The 15991-nt window shown below is 45.6% G+C and overlaps 1 protein-coding gene across 3 annotated transcripts in view; it reads left to right on the top strand.

Moving 5' to 3' along the window:
• Positions 1–15991, top strand: part of HEG1 (heart development protein with EGF like domains 1) — a 51901-nt gene that overhangs the window by 24018 nt on the left and 11892 nt on the right. For 2 of the 3 annotated variants that reach the window (XM_036386992.2, XM_036386994.2), the window contains exons 8-16: positions 240–551; positions 1232–1786; positions 2113–2454; positions 3416–4774; positions 7024–7143; positions 8811–8905; positions 9690–9748; positions 10174–10334; positions 12036–12170. In XM_036386992.2, coding sequence (XP_036242885.1) covers positions 240–551; positions 1232–1786; positions 2113–2454; positions 3416–4774; positions 7024–7143; positions 8811–8905; positions 9690–9748; positions 10174–10334; positions 12036–12170 — 3138 coding nt within the window. The remainder of the gene's footprint in view (positions 1–239; positions 552–1231; positions 1787–2112; positions 2455–3415; positions 4775–7023; positions 7144–8810; positions 8906–9689; positions 9749–10173; positions 10335–12035; positions 12171–15991) is intronic. The other variant, XM_036386993.2, reaches the window with a different exon arrangement.

Here is a 15991-nt window from a genome sequence, read left to right as displayed (position 1 = left end):
TGCACAGCATTAGTATTTCAACAGTTTTTATATAATAGCACTTTTGTCAGCATCACACTGTTTTTTAGAAGACAAATTTTTGTAGGGAGGATTTACATCTTTGGAAATTGACATCTCATATTTTCTACTTGTGTTTGTGTACTGTACTTGCTGCCTCTGGGTGCTATTGGAAGAAGGCTCATTTTTATTTATAGTTCCATACGTGTAAAAATGTAAATTGTTTCTTTATCACATTTTAGCTACTGGAAGCAGCCATGTGTCATTCAGCATCCTGTCAACAGAGAGAAGAACCAATTTTCCCACCACCATCACCTCTGTTTACACAACAGGCACCAAGGGAGGAGGGAGGACGTTAAGGTCTCTGCCAGCCAGCACCACCCTGGCCCAAACAACAGAGGTTTCCACCACTGGTACTGAAAACATCAGCTCTCCAGGCCATCCCCAGTCTTCTTTGGGAACCCAGGGTGGTGGTGGCAGCAGAGGTACCACTGTGTCATCTGTGAACCTATTGCTCACAGGCTCACCATCTGCTTCAGAAAGCACTTCCCCAGGTGAGCTCTGACCACACATCAAACACCCACCTGCATGGAGAGGGAGGGCATGCTAGATTGTGCTGGATGATGGCATTGGATTTATGGATGAAAATTTCAACTTCCAGAGAAAAATGCATTATCTGTTTCTTACATTTAGGCACCAGGAAAAGCCAGCCTTACTACCAGAGCAGTCTCAAGGTTTGCTGTGTTTTCAGGGACAGCACAATTTCAAGACTGCCCCACTGTCTGTGTTTGTACCAGCAGAAGCAGCAGCAGTCATTCCTGACTCCACCCTGGGGTGCAAAGGCAGTATTTACTAATCCCATACAAACCTGCCATGCTTTCCTTCAAGTACCAGGGCTTTGGGTGCTGTGTGACCTCCCCCTCACTCACTGTGGGTGCAGAGGTGACAGTGTGGGTGTCTGGTACCCAGGTCAGGCCTGTGGCACCAGGAGCAGCACTGGAGGGAAGCAAACCCAAAAGTGCTGCCATAACTTGTTCCTAGTGCCCTAGGTCCTGCTGTCAGCAGCACCTCCTAGCACAGGAGAGAGCTGTGCCTTCACAGTTAGCATTTTCTGCAGGCTTGGATTTTCTGCCACGTTCTCTGTGCCCTCAGCCTGAGGCTGGTGATGGAAGAGAGAACACCTGCTTATTTATAGTTTAGGGTGCATAAATCATTTTGCTTTGCTCTCTTTCAGCAGACAAGACCCCAGCAACGGGAGGACACCTGCCTCTCACCAGCACACCCAGTGTGGTGGGAACTGCCACCAGGGAGGAGAGCAGCACAGTGCCTGTGTTGGACACCCATGGAGCTTCCAGTGCCACAGGGAGCTCTGCTCCCTCTCCCCCCAACACCAGCACCCTGGACACAGTCCTGCTGTCCTCACCTGCAGCACAGCCTGGGAAGCAGAGTCATGTTTCACAGAGCGGGGCAGGACTCAGTGAGCTCCCAACAAAGCTGCTGCCTGCGTTTTCTCCCAGCGTTTCAGTGCCTTCACCTTCAGCCACACTCTTCATCCACAAGGAAGGGACACCTCAAGCCCCAGGTAGCCGCAGCACGTTGAGCACAAAAGCAGAAAGCCTCACATCTCAGCTGGACACAGCTGGGGACACCCACACCGGCCCTGTCCCGTCCTCCACGGCATGGCCTCCAGTGAGACATGTGTCATCTGGGCAAGCAGGGTCCCCAGAGCCCAAGGTCACCATCTCATCCAAGGCCTTCACCTACTTCTCAGCTGCTGCTGAACCTTCCAGTGAGTTTTTCGGAACTCTGGGGTAGTGTTTGACTGCCTCTCCCTTCCTTTCTCTTCTCTGTGGGATTGGTATGACACAGCTGTTGCAGGTGTCATGGGCAGCATTTATAAGTGGTCATGGTGCTGCCCTGTGGTGTTGTATATCTCTTGAGACATGTAGCTTTTTTCTGTAGGACACATCGACTGCCTGTCTGGGTTGGGGTGATAATTACAAATAACATAAACATACCATTATGACTCTAATTATACTGATCCCTCAGTATTTGGACATTCCTGTCTGCTCTGAGATGCTAAAATCAGACTCCTGCTGTTCAATCCTTTTCCAGCTATTGGCAGCAGCCATCACTCCCTAAGCAGCTCAGGTGCTGAGGAGAAGCTGTCCAGCCCCATCACCGATCCTGTGTACAGTTCATCCACGTCTGCGGGTGCTGAGGAGAGGATGCTGCTCTCAGTGACACGTGGCACTCTGGCCAGTGGCACGGAGAGCTCTTCTTTCCATGCTGGAGTTTCCATCTCTCCAGGGCCATCTGAGCCAGCATTGGTGGAGCAGGGCAGGACAGCCAATGCCTCCACCAGCAGCGGGAGTTTCACGGGCTTTGCGACGGAGACGGTGTTTGTACATTCTGCCAAGATACCCACTTACTCTTCTTTCCAGAATGATCTCACAAGTAAGTTGATGTTTTTTGGTGTACATTTGGGGGGAATTCACATTGTCTGGTGTTTAGTATGTAGTACATAAGGTTTTTGTTCATTACTACGTTCAATACCACCTGTGGGTTCACTCATGGGGATGTTTCCATCAAAGGACTCAAAACCAGGCCCCACACAGATGGGAAACTATTCCAGAAGTGGAGCCATAAACCCTCCTGTTTTGATGGCTGTCTTTTTCTTTTGCACCGTAACTGGTTTCTTTTGGATGATGCTTTCAGAACTGTTTCACAATGACCTAACTAATTTGTAGAATTAAAACAAATTTTCAATACAATTTTTTTTTAAGTTGGCTGAACTTAGCTGAACATCCTGAAATTGGTGCTATAAGATTGGTTGCACCTTTTGTGCTAAATAATCTGAACTTTTTGCATGCTGATGTGCATTTAGGTTTTCCTGGCTGCAAAGTTTTGAATCACTGGGTTCATGATAAGCTGCAAATTAACATAATGTAATAATTTCATCCTGCAGAGGCATTGAAGTTCACAGTGTCTAAAAACAAATTGACTAAACAAGATGGATATTTTATAGATGGGAATGGAGGATAAGAGGGAGAGGATATGAGTTTTGTAAATTATGAGTGATAAAGAGAATAGTTGGGTTTTCCTGCTTAGCTTGCCACAAATACCATGGAATGTTAAGATCTGGATCACTTTAGGAAAGCAATACATGAAGAACAGTGATTTGGAAACCTACATTCATGGGAGTCCTGTGTCTGTCAGGGTTCATCATTTTACAATCAATTAAGGAGTGCATAAGGCTCCCAATTGTATAACCATGCTTGAATGGTGCTTGAAATTCTTAGAAAATCATGGACAGGTTCACAGACAAGAAAATCTTATTTAGCAAGCAGCTTTAATGTGACATCAAAATGCTTTCATATTACCCTGTCTTTCTAATATTTTTGTCCTTTTACTCCAGACTTTTCAGGTAGCCATCAGCCAGTCAGTGGCAGTGATGCTGAGAAAAGGACCTCGGTTTCTCACACAGATGGCACATACATTTCAACCACATACACCAGAGGAGGAGAAAGGACCCTCCTGTCTATCTCCAACAGCAGCACCTCTGCTGACTCCTCAGAGAGTTCCACCTTTTTTTCTGAAATTTCCAGCCCTTTTGACACCTCACAATCATCTGTGGCTCATGACAGGCAGACCAATGCATCAAACAGTAGCAGTTTTGTTGAACCATCTACGGAGCCGTTGCTGGTGCACCCTTCCAAACCATCGACATCTGCTTCTACAGGCAGCATAGAAAATACAACTCTATTCAACACTGCCTCTGAGCTGTTGACCACTGACAGATCCTCTCTGTCTTCATCAGCATTTCCAGCCTCTTCCTCACTGTCATCACTGCAGCACTTGCTGTCATCAACACCACCACCAACTCATCTGTTTACACTGTCAGAATCACCTGAGCCACGCTTGCCCTCTGTGATGGCATCTTCACCCCCTCTGCAGGCTTTGCCATCCTCCTTGCCCACTTCCTCCTTGTCCTCCCCATCTTACTCATTAGCATCTTTACTGTCTGTATTTTCATCCCCCTCATCCATCTCGCAGTCCAGTGAGAGTGATCAAGCAAGCACCACTGTGGCTATGGTCAGGCAGGTGCCCTCCACAGCTGCCACAGCCAGGAGCTCACCCAGAGAGACCAACAAGCCCAGTGTCACACACCAGCCCCAAAAGAGCACCACCTTCACTCCCACCAGGTCACCTCTCCCTACAGAACCCATGGAGCTGCTTGGTGGACGTGTCGTGTCCGTGTCCGCTCCCGTGACAGTAACAGAGACTGCCTTGCCTAGAGATGCCACCACCCAAGGGGACAGCTTTGGGAAGGCAACACCCCTGCTCACCACAGCCAGTGTTGCTCCACAGGCTGGTCCCACAGATGCACCACTTAGTCCCTCAGCAAGTGTAACAAATCAGGGCAGCATTGTCCCCACAGAGGCAGTGACCACGGTGAAACCTCCTGTGCTGACAACGCCGTCCGGTCGCCGGCCCAGCCCAGGTGAGGCCAGCACCATGCAGGACCACAGAGCCCAGACACCCACTGCCACTAAGCACAGTTATACCACTGGTAAAAGCACAGAAGCCATGGGACCCACCACTGCAAAGCCTGGTAAAGCCACTGAGGAAAACATCCCTGTTACAAGTCCTTCTGCAGCACCTCCAACCATCAAGACCACTGGGAGCATTGCAACGACTTTGGCTGCTACCAAACCAACCACTGCTCCTCTGCCAAGCAGCACGGTCAGGCTGAGGACATCACCTCCAGCTACAGGTAATGTGTGCAATGGCTCTCACCAGTGGTGGGGCCAGGAACAAGCAGGCAGGAATGCTGGGGTCCCACTTCAGGGATTTTCAAAGAGTTGTGTGTGCATGCATGTATGACAAGTCTGTTGTCAGCAGGGTTTGAGGGCAATAACTCATCTCTGTGTTGTTTTTTTTTAAGCTAAGTGTTTAGCAATCAAGTTGAATGGGTGAAATAAGGGGGAACACTTTGGTGAACATTTCTGATGGAAAGATTAAGCTGAGATTTGATAAAGATAAAGCTGAGTTTTGATAAAATAAAGCTGATTGGCCTTACAGGTAAGCTCAGGATGCGCTATATTTCTTGATGGTTAACAATAACAATAGATAATGATTGATATCTGTCTTATTATTGAGAAAGGACAGTTGGCCAGCACTTGGTATTTTTGTTGAAACTGCTTCTCATATTACAACCTATGGTTGTTTTCTCCCCACCTCACTAAATATTAATCTTCTTAGGGGCCTGATGCTTCTCCTGCTAGTCTTGCTGAGAATGTTGTTATAGAAATTTATTACCACTGCCAGTCTCCTTATCTTCTCAAGTAAATATATTTGCTGAAGTCTTATATAAAAGGAAATTGACTTTGTGTTTGAAGTTCACAGCCCAGCCATCATGCCACTGTAGGATATTGTGTGTGCTAAAGGCATTAATCTCAGTGAAATACTGGCAATAAAATATATTCCATCCAATAATTAAGTATTTAAAGGTTACTTCTCAGGCTGATTGGTTTTAATTATAGCTATAGCTTCATGCAAAAAAAAATACTTTACTGGAATGATTTTTTAATTGAAAAATTAAGATAATGCATCCTTTTTAGAAACCGATTCACGCTTTTGCCAAATTATTCTCTCATTTGAAAACCAAGATTTGCCATTCACCAGAATGCAAAAGATCCTTCTCCTGTCTTGGGCATGGTGCCTTGTACATGGTCACTCACTGCCCTGAGAGTGGCTGCCCTGGTCTCTGCTGTACAAGCACAGACTGAAGGATGGCAAAGTGAAAGCCATGGTTTTAAATCACACCCACTCATTTCTGCCTGCTTAGATTAGAGTCACCAAATGTGCTTCTCACTGATGCTGAGGTAGCTGTGCCAGGCTGGTCAGGCATGAGATTGCATTGAATGGTGTGTCCCAGGGCAGAGTTTGGCTGGGAGCTGTCAGGTCTGTGTGGTGCTGTGGGTTACTGCAGTGCCACCAGAAATACACACATGGGTTTAGGTTCACGTGCTTCATGCTTTAAACCACAGAGCCTGTGCTTCCTGCCTCTGCTGCAGCACTCAGCAGCAGCCACAAGATAGGTATGAGTGGGGTGTAAGATGTCTTGCTGGTCTTGTAGAGCCTTGTCACTGACAAGTCCCCAGCCCTGCCTATGGCCTGCCCTTGTGAGTGTGTGTGATGTGTGTTTGTGCTCATCTGAGTCATAGATGCAGCAAGAGGAGCTTTTATGACCAGGACATATTTTTTCCTTTTATTTTTCCAAGAGGAAATACTGGATATATTCTTCAGAATTTGCAGTTTGAGTTGTGTAATCTATGAAGCATCTGAGATTACAGTCTTTAATCCCCTAAGACACTGTTTTATCACAGTGGTTTCTGCTCCCCAAGCTCTTGCCCACGCAGCAGCAAGGGCACTGGGAGTGGTGGCACAGGCAGGAATCACTGCTGTGACCATCCCCAGGCTGGCATGGAGGAGCTCTGGAGAAGGAGGTGATTGCAGCCAGGGCTGCCTCCACCATTACTGGGTAACCTACAGACTGGATCAGTGCTCAAGCACTGCCCTTGGAGCAGAGAAACAGGGCTTGGATGAAAAGGGCAGGACTTTGGTGAAGCAGCCCATGCCCATGTGTCTAACTTGGGCTGTTGAGGTTTCTTCTTTGGTCTTCTCATGCATAAACTGTTGGGTTGTTTGTCTTTGGAAAGAACCTTGAGACCTTCTGATGAGCGGTGCTACAGATCAGTTGGATGTTCATATTAACATGGATCCGTGCTAGACCTCAAGGGCTTTTGAATGAATATTCAAGTGGTTTATATTTATTCTTTCAGCTCCAACAGAATAATTAGGAACAGCATAAATAGTAAGTGCAAATGATGCAAAGAGGCATCTGATAATGCTCAAGGAGTCACAGATGGGGAGTTCATCTCTTTTGTAACAGTTGATGATTTTTATGATTCTGTAAGTATAATCTGTTTTGTTGTTTTGTTGGGTTTTTTACTTTTATAGAGGTGGATAAATGTCTTTCCAACCCTTGTCCTGCACTGGCCACCTGCAACAACACCCATGGCTCCTATATCTGTCAGTGTCCTCTTGGATATGAGCTGGAAAAAGGAAAGTGCAATTTAGGTAAGAAAATAAAAGTGAAAAACCAGGGATGGAAATAATTATCTTTAATCTTCTAAAATAAATTGACTTAGGCTCAAACTAGTTCAGGAGCTTAATGTTCCTCCCAACCACCTCTTTTATCAGAGCCTTTTAGTGTTTATACAAGTGTGGTGTCTCATGCCTGTTGTGTTGGGCTGCCTGGGGAGCAGGCAGAGATATCTGAGTTCTTAAAAACTCAGCAATGGAGCAGTGGGCTCAGGCTCGTTAGTAAGGACAGATGTGCCCCTTCTGTTCCTGATGTGTTTTAAAACTCCCAAAAAGCATTCAGCAGCTTATCAGCCCTGAGAACTCTGGTGAAGGCACTTGGCTTGGGAGAGGTGAGTGGGGCTGTTGTGTAACCTGGCTTCAGTGGGATCAGCCATGTGTGGAAAGTTAAGCAGCTGTGGTGAAAGTCTTTGTAGGATCAAGGTCTAGTTTCATACCTTTAGCATTTTTTGAGCAGCACAGTTATCAGCTAGAACTCAGGTTCTGACCTCTTCCTTTCTATTAGAGGACTCTCAGTCTCAAGGATTTGAGACAATCAATCTATTAGAGGACTCTCAGTCTCAAGGATTTGAGACATTTTACAATATTCCATTGTAAAGGGGAAATTGCTTTCATAGATTTTCTTTTGACCCTTAATCAACGAGGATTAGAAGCATGGAAATTTTGCTAAGGAAGCATGGGTGAGGTGTCCCTGAAGAGTGTTTTGGAACATTTCTTCAAGCTGGAATATGTCAGCTTCTAATTTAGAGACTTGTTTTGATTATGCCTTGAACTGGAGTATGGACAGATTATATAAACACTGTGAAGGTGATTCTCATCATAATTTTTGTCTGGAGTTGTTACATTAGAAATGTCTGATATACATTTTGGTGAAGATAGGTTCAGTGGATGGGAAAAAAATGGGAAAGAATTGAGGGCTTTATAATGTTATCTTCAACTGTATTTGTTTTTCTGGTGGAACATAAAGCTGGAATTCTGAGTTCTCAGTTCCACTGAGTATCTCATGACACTTAATACAAGATTTAGGGGTATTATCTCTGCAAGTCTGGGCAACTCAGATTATTGCATTCTGCTGCTGTGAATCAAATATGAATCTAAGCACAGAAAAATGCATTTTTTGGACTTCTTTTCAAATGTCATTGCTCATTTTCTCCAGCAGTTTGAAAAATGAAAATATCCTTTCTACAGTGCTTTATTTTGACTTGCTGATTTGATTTCCTTCCATTGCAGGGAAAAGTATGAGATTTGACATAATTTGACCCCCAACTATCATAAATAGTTTTGGTACCTGACATTATCTTCCTACTCAATTTACCCATCTCTCTCTGTGTTCAGGGATCTATTTAAGTTAGTCTGTGCTTCTGCATGAAATGTATGAACACTGAAGTGAAATGTTGTCTGTTCAGCAGCACTGAGCTCTGGAATTTGACTGGGACTGTGGGAACATTGCAGCAACTCTTGGGAAAAAAAACCCAAGGCTGTGACTTTGCTTTATTGGGGCAGTGACTCTCGGATCTGAGTTTTCTGTATGCCTTGTAAAGGGATTTTCCATGCAAACAGCCTCTCATGTAAGGCAGATGAAACCACATCTACCCATGGCACAGAGATGTGTTCCAACTAACTTGTCTTATTTTACTTTTTAGTGAGAATATTTATTGGCCAGGTTCCCCTGAAACTTAATATCACCCACGGGAAGTACACAGAGCTCTTCCACGTTGAGAGGGAGATCCTGGAGGTGGTGAGTGTTGGGCTGGGACTTTGGCAATGCTGGTGGCACAAGTCCCCTTCACTCCTCTTATGATTGTCACATTTCCCAGCCATTCAGTTTTAGCCATGTGGCTCTTGGTCAGTTGAGAGCCAGTGCTGGTCAGGCTCTTGACTTCCCCAAAGGCTGTGCCATCAATAGCTCCAAAAGAACCCATGGGCTGGGATGATCTGCACATCCCTGTGCAGTTCTTATCCAGATCACTGCATGCACAAGTTCATCCTGTTAGTGGTTGTTGGGATGGATGCACTTCATTCCAGCTCTTTGGAGATGGATTTGGAGATGCTGCCAAAGGAAGGAGGTGCTGGGTGGAGTCACTGTGATGCTACCTGCACAGCTTGTGCTGGGGAGTAAATAAAAACCACTGCACAGATCCAGGGTCAGGGAAGATCTGCAGGCTCCAAGGGTGCTGCTTTGAGGTTGGCCTTGCAGGGTGGTCTCTCCCTGCTGACATCTGGCTCAACTCTGACCTTTGGGGTCATTACAGCAGGGCCACAGGCAGATGCTCATGTCAAAATCCCTGGGGCTTTGTTCTTGTCCAAGGCTGTGCAATGGTGACTTTGTCCACCCCTTACTGACAACAGGGCAGTGCATCTCTCTTATAGAGCATATGAACCTCTGGGATGCTCAGAGCCCCCTTGGTCTCAGCAGGCGTCTCTGGGAGACACAGGGCATGGTGTCAGTGACCCAGGAGGACTGTCCACGGGGCTGCCTCCTTCCATCAGGGCACTAACAGCTGCTCTCTCCCTCCTTGCAGCTCAATGCATCGCTGTCAGGCTTGCCAGGATACCACCACTCCACAGTTAAGGCAAGCAGGTAAGGCTAAGGCTGCCAGGGGAAGAATGAGAAACTTGAGCATTTGGGATCTTCAGCTTGAGAGCCACACTCTCCATTTTGAGTCAGTGCTTGATGCAATCCAGTGGTACAGGGCATGAGGAATGCCTGACCAGCCTGCCAGGCTCACCTGGTACTCTCCTCTTGTCCTGAGCAGCTTGGGGATGGCCTGCCCAGGAGGGACTTATGACTGGTTCCAAAGTGAGCTACCAGCATCCCTTCCAGCTCCATATTCTCCTCTCTGGGTATTGGTTAGTCCTGTTTTTAAGGTCTGTCACGTGCATGTAGTGCTGTGTCTGTGGTAAGCATCTCCTGTATTAACAGCAGTCCTATGTATGAGGTGCTAATGATGATATCAAACTGACCTGTGATACTCAGGGCTGTTTTGTTTTGTTTTTTTTTGTTAGGGAGGCAAATTTTGTGCACGTTTCAGTGCAATCCACGTTCTCTTTAGCATCCAACGTGACTTTCTTCGATGTTATCAGCAGTGTGAAAAGCTACATTCGAGCTTGCAAATCCCCCACTGAAGCCTGCCAGTTCATATCAAGCCTGAAATCACTCCACAGAGGTAAATAGCATCTGGAAGGACTGTGGCAGGAGGGAAAGGGATGTTTTATTTGGCTCCTTTCATTAAAGGGGGACAACATTTTGTCATTTGGAAAAATCCCTCTGTATCTTTTTATCTTGCTTAAATGGGAGTCATCTTAAGAAGCTCCCAGTACAAAAGGGATGCAGATACCAAGCCTTATCTTTGCCACATGTGTGAGAAATCTGCCTCTCTGTGAAAATATTGTGCAGCACAGGATTAGAGACATTGTAGGGTAGCCTTTCATCTCTGGATGTGACACTGGGCCCAGCCGGATCAAAAACTGTAACTCTTAATTTCACACGTGCGGCTGGGAGCCAGGGAAATGGTGTGAAAGCCAAGAGACAAAACCCCACTGGTGAGCTCAATTAGAGCTGCTGGAGGCTGCACAGCGAGCTCTCCTCTCCTGCCTGCCCAGTTTCAGTGCTGCAGGTTGTAAAATGGTTCACAGTCAATGAGAATTGTGATTTCTGTACTGGATCCTCTGTCTGCCCAAGGGCAGTGTGGATACAGCACAGAAAGATGTGGGGAAGGACACCAGTGACCTTCTCCAGGTGGACCCCAGTGCTGTGCCCTGGCATCTCCCAGCTCTCACCTCCTGAGGGAGTGATGGAGGAGATTTATCTGTGAGAGATTCCTGCAAGGAAACGGCTGCACATGCTGTTTTGTGACTTTTGGGTTCAAAGCTTTAAGGTTTGGCCTTGAGGAGGATGAAGGGTGGCAACACTTAGCCTGGCTTTAGTGGGAAACCCCCAGTATCATTTTGGCAAAGTAAACATGCAGATGAGAAGTTCAGTGTGTGCTTTTATTGCAATGGGCTGTATTTTAAAGCCATTCTCTGCCCATGATTTGCTTTAAATTATTTGGGTAAACCTGCTTGGATTATACCTACCCATCACCTCTGATACCTTCTCTAAAGTCAACTTCTAACTTGAAATAAGCAGAGTAAGAAACAAATTATATTCTTGTGTAAGTACCTAAAAGAAAACATGTCAGATAAAAAAAAATGATCTAGCAAGGAAAGGTTTATAAAAGGAGAGTGCCAAATGAGTGACATATTTTCCATAAAATCCTATTTCTCACAAATATTTATTAATTCCATTTAGTCTGACCTCCCAGTAAAAATGTAAATTTGATGTCACAATTTCCATCATTTATCCACAGTTTTGCTGAATGCTCATTGTAACAAGTCTAACTTTCTAAATTAAAACACTACTTCCAAGTAATGTAAATGAAAGTACAAATTTTTTGTTTGAAAAATGGAAAAAGCCAGTGCTTAATACTGAAATGGAAAAGAATTGGTTTGGTGTAATGTTTTGCTTGATATAAACTTAAAAATTGATTTGTTGAACTGTGTCAGGGGATGAATGTGTTTGAGCTTGAGCCAAACCAGATTTCTCTTTTTCATTTCCCCTTCTGCTTCCGAACTGAAACATTTATTATTCACCCCCTCTATTTGCCTGTACAAATGATGGTAGATACACAAGAAATGGTGACATGGGGTAATGTTGACTCCCTCCTAATGGAATAAATATTACTAAAAAAAAAAAAAAAAAAAAAAAAAGAGATTAAAGCAGCACATCACATCAGCTGAATGGCTGAATGGGATGCCTAGGAAAAACAAATGTGCATAATGGTGGGTTCAGAGAGAACCATGCTGATGTTGGCCACCTCTTCCAACAGCTGGCAGCTTGTGCAGACAGAAGGACCCTGAATGTGACAACGAAACTTCAGAATGCACCGACTTTGATGGGGTCGCTCTCTGCCAGTGCAAAAGTGGGTACTTCAAATACAACAAGATGGACCACTCCTGCAGAGGTATTGCTCTTTATGTGGTGTACTTTGCCTGAATTTTCCTCCAAGTTTTTGTTCCAGTGGAAATGAGTGTGTGCTCATAGTGCTGTGCATGCAAAACCCTCAATATTATTAATAAATATTAGCAGCTCAAGTTTCTTTTATTTAGTTAGGGGGTTTTTCAGCAGACATTGAAGACACAGTGTCTCTCTAGGAATAATATTATCTCTTTCTGGAGCATGCTGTGTGTCTCAGTGATTGAGGAGAGGGAGAGAGGGGCCTGGCTGCTTTGGGCTCCAGTTCAGTGGCACAGAGCAGAGATGACGTGTGTCTCTGCCTGTTTTGATTTTGTCTGAACTCTCGGTGAACTTAGGGGAAGTGCTTTAAACTCAAAAGCTTATATTAATATATCATCAGTATTTTAAAAATTTGTATCTGAAAATTATTATGAATTTATTTTTCAGGTGAGTTCCAAATTGAAATTTTAAGCTTAAATATTGTGTTATTTTTTAGCTACTCCTCAGATCAACAAATCTGGTTTTGCTGCATTTTTAACAAAGTCTTTACATGCCAGTGTTCAAAATGACTTCTGGAGGGTTGGGGTGTCCATTCCCTAGTTTGTGGTTGCTGTAAGGCTTTCCTGATGACATATCAATAACAACTGCAGTAGTGGTAATATATTGCTTCTGGCACTGCCTGCTGGGTTGCTCTTGAAATAGGCGGAGATGTTTTGTCGGTTCCAAATCTGAGAGTGAGAAAAATGTGCCTGGAAATAACTCATGTGCTACAGACTCTGGGAGGGACAGCTCAGAGATGGGTATCTCTGCTTGCCAGGTTGTGGCCCTGCCTCTCCTGCACTCTGTGGCTCCTTTGTGACAAAACCTTTCCCTTTGTGTTTTCCTTCATTCCCCTAATTTTGTATGTTGAGGAAGGATTTCTTTTGGGAAATACTAAGCATCTCCACCAACCCTAGAGAGTCAGAGAGGGGCTTATGTAGTGAGTGAGGAGCTGAGCTGAAACTTGAGAGGTTTTTACCCAATTCTTGTTCCATCATGGACAGTGGGGACCCAGGGAAAGTTACTCTACTTGTCTTGTTCGTGTCTCTTGCCAAGCAGTGAAGATAAATACCTGAAAGGCTGTGAGGCACTTGGTGTGATGGTTGCAGAGGGCTAAGAGATCTAAGACCTTGTATGTGTGATTACTCCATACTTATGAAACTTGTTTGCTGTGGAAAATATGAAAACCTTATCTGTACACAGTGAGGCCTAAATGCCACCTTCATCTCACTGCTGTCAGTAGGAAACATCTTATTGATCAGCTTGACAGTGTCTGAGGGACAGGGCTGATGCTGGATTTAGGCTGCAGTGCAGAGGCATGAGGGCAGCACTGACTGCATGGTGCCACTCTCTGACAAGATGCCAGATTTTCATTATCACTTGGGCCCATCTGGGCAAGCCAGGTAGTTGGGGTTTTTAAAGGCTTTTCCAAAAGCCAAGCTATGGGCCCCATTTTGATATTTAGGGCTATTTTGCTGATAAATATAGCATACATTATACCAGCCTCTTTGAAAACCTCTGCCCTTTTAGTGCCTAAACAGGAACCAAGGTCTCGTGAGCATCTGACCCTCATTGTGGGCTGTGAAAATGTGGTCTAGTAGCTCCAATTATAGGATTTGCAAAGGGGGAAATGGCTATTGTGCTGCCCTGTCCGGTCTCCCCCGTGGGAAGGCTGGGAGAATTGGCTGCCCTGATCCACAGGATTTGTTCTGTCCTCCTTGTAGCATCTGTCCCCAGGGACACGCTTGGGAAAGCATGCCATGGGCCAGGGAAGGGTTGGGTCTCTGAGACACAGGAGGTCCAACATGTTGGCCAGGGACCTCTTGCTGTGTTGTTCAGTGTCTCTGGGTTGCTGCTGATTTTCAGCCTTCTCAGTATCTTCAGGGCTATTTCAGTATCCGAGCAGCAAACCCAATGTGCCAGCCTTTCAAGGGCATGCTATTTTTACCAGTACAGAGTGTTTCTGGAGTGAAGCAAGGAGCAGCAAAGCAGGTTTCCAAAGAGATCCCTGAGTGTCTTTTGGGAAGGCAGAGGAATCCTAGGTTGAAGAGCTCAACTCAACAGCTTTGCTTGGCCTCTGACACCTAGGCCTTTTCCCTGTTCCCCGCTTGTGTTTGGAGTCTTGCCAAGTGAGTGTGACAGTGAGAGCTCTCCTGGGAACGTGTTCAAAGGAGCAGCAAAGATGCCAAAGGAGAAAGCAAAGTGGCAGGAAAAGGCACAGGGAGGAGAGGAAAATACATAAGCACTGAGTTTTTAAGTAAGACAGAGAAATGCATATTCAGGATCTTGCTTTTCCTCTTTTCTGCTCCTATATCCCCCTGACCTGAGAGCTGTGTGCCAGCGAGGTGCCACGGCTGCTCCTGCCCATGGCACTGCTCCAGGTGGATGTGCCTCACACACATTGCTGAGCTTAGGGTGGGCTCCAGCACCTGTCTGCCTGCTCCTGCAGCCTTCCCAACATGCAGGGGGTGGGCTGGAGCTGGGAAACACTGGGCTGCTCATTAGAGAAGGAAACTCCAGTGAGCTGTGAGGTGATGCTTCCCTCCCTCCCTTCCACTGCACATTTTGTTACTGCCCAATCCAGTGGTGGAGCATTCACTCCATGATGTTTTCAGCCTGCTTTTGTTAGCAAGTGGAAGGAGCAACCCATCCAGTCTCCTTTAGCTAAGGCCCCAGTGAGATGAATGAGCCAGGCAAGGATTCTTTGGGATTTACTATCCTTGCCCTGGCTGTTTGCTGACTGGGGCTCTTAACTCTTTCACAGTTACCTCTGCTCTCTTCCTTTACTTCAAAGAAATCATCTTAGAGGGAGAAAAATATATCTAGTACAAAAAGCATCACAGTGTGATGCAGCAGGAGGGCTGTGTAATGAGTTTCACCTTCCCCATCCCCAGCTCTGGAAAAATAAATGGAATGAGGGAGGTGGTGCAGGAGCAGTGGGGGCCATATAGATCAAAGAAAGGTGTGCAAGACCAGGCATTGTGGGCATCAGCCCCCCACCATCACTGGTGCCACTTGCTACAGCAAGTCTGTGTCTATAGCCACAGAAGTGATGTGAGTGCAGCAGTGGTCCGTATCCACACATCCTGAGGATTTAGGGAAATTTTGTTATCCCTGGGCTTGCAACATCTATTTCTGGGAATTAGAAATCAAAAGGGTCAAAGAGAACCCGTGAGTGTTCAGAGAAAAGCTGCAATAATTAGGGAGACTCAAAGATCTCAATGGCCTTGGCTTTATTAAAGATAAAGGAGTGATTTGGTGGTGAGGAGGAGAAATCTGATCATATAACCTTTTCCAATCTAATAAGTAAACATCCAAAGTCTGGAATTTGACACTGGGGTAATTCAGACCAGAAAGAAGGTGAATGTTTTTAATGGCTGAAGAAAATTAACTTTGTGAGCTTCCGACCCAGTGCTGTGGTTGATTGTCTGTCATTGAAAATATTAAAATCAGTCTTGGATGTTTCTTTAAAATGTAGCTCTAGTCCAACTATTTGATTTGAAACTGAAATTAAATTTAGGGAAATTCTGTGACAGTTTTAGGCAAAAGTGTTTGATGGAGGAGAAATCCATGAACATTTTTGTTTTTATTGAACAGTTCCCTGTGGAATGTGCTACAGGGGGTTTCCAGACCCTTGGGTGATGTCTTGCACACCCCTGAGGGCTGCTGCCTGTGCTAGCTCTGGCTTGCCTCTCTGCCCAAAGTGACTCTATCTGTATCACTCCTGCCCAGGCCTTTGAGTGACCACCTTCACTGCCTCTGCCAGAGCTCTGGTGGGACTATTGCTGA

The sequence above is a fragment of the Molothrus ater genome, chromosome 7, assembly GCF_012460135.2.
Source record: "Molothrus ater isolate BHLD 08-10-18 breed brown headed cowbird chromosome 7, BPBGC_Mater_1.1, whole genome shotgun sequence".
NCBI lineage: Eukaryota > Metazoa > Chordata > Aves > Passeriformes > Icteridae > Molothrus > Molothrus ater.
The sequence above is the reverse complement of the archived record's forward strand: the minus strand, read 5'-3'. Positions and strand labels throughout refer to the sequence as shown.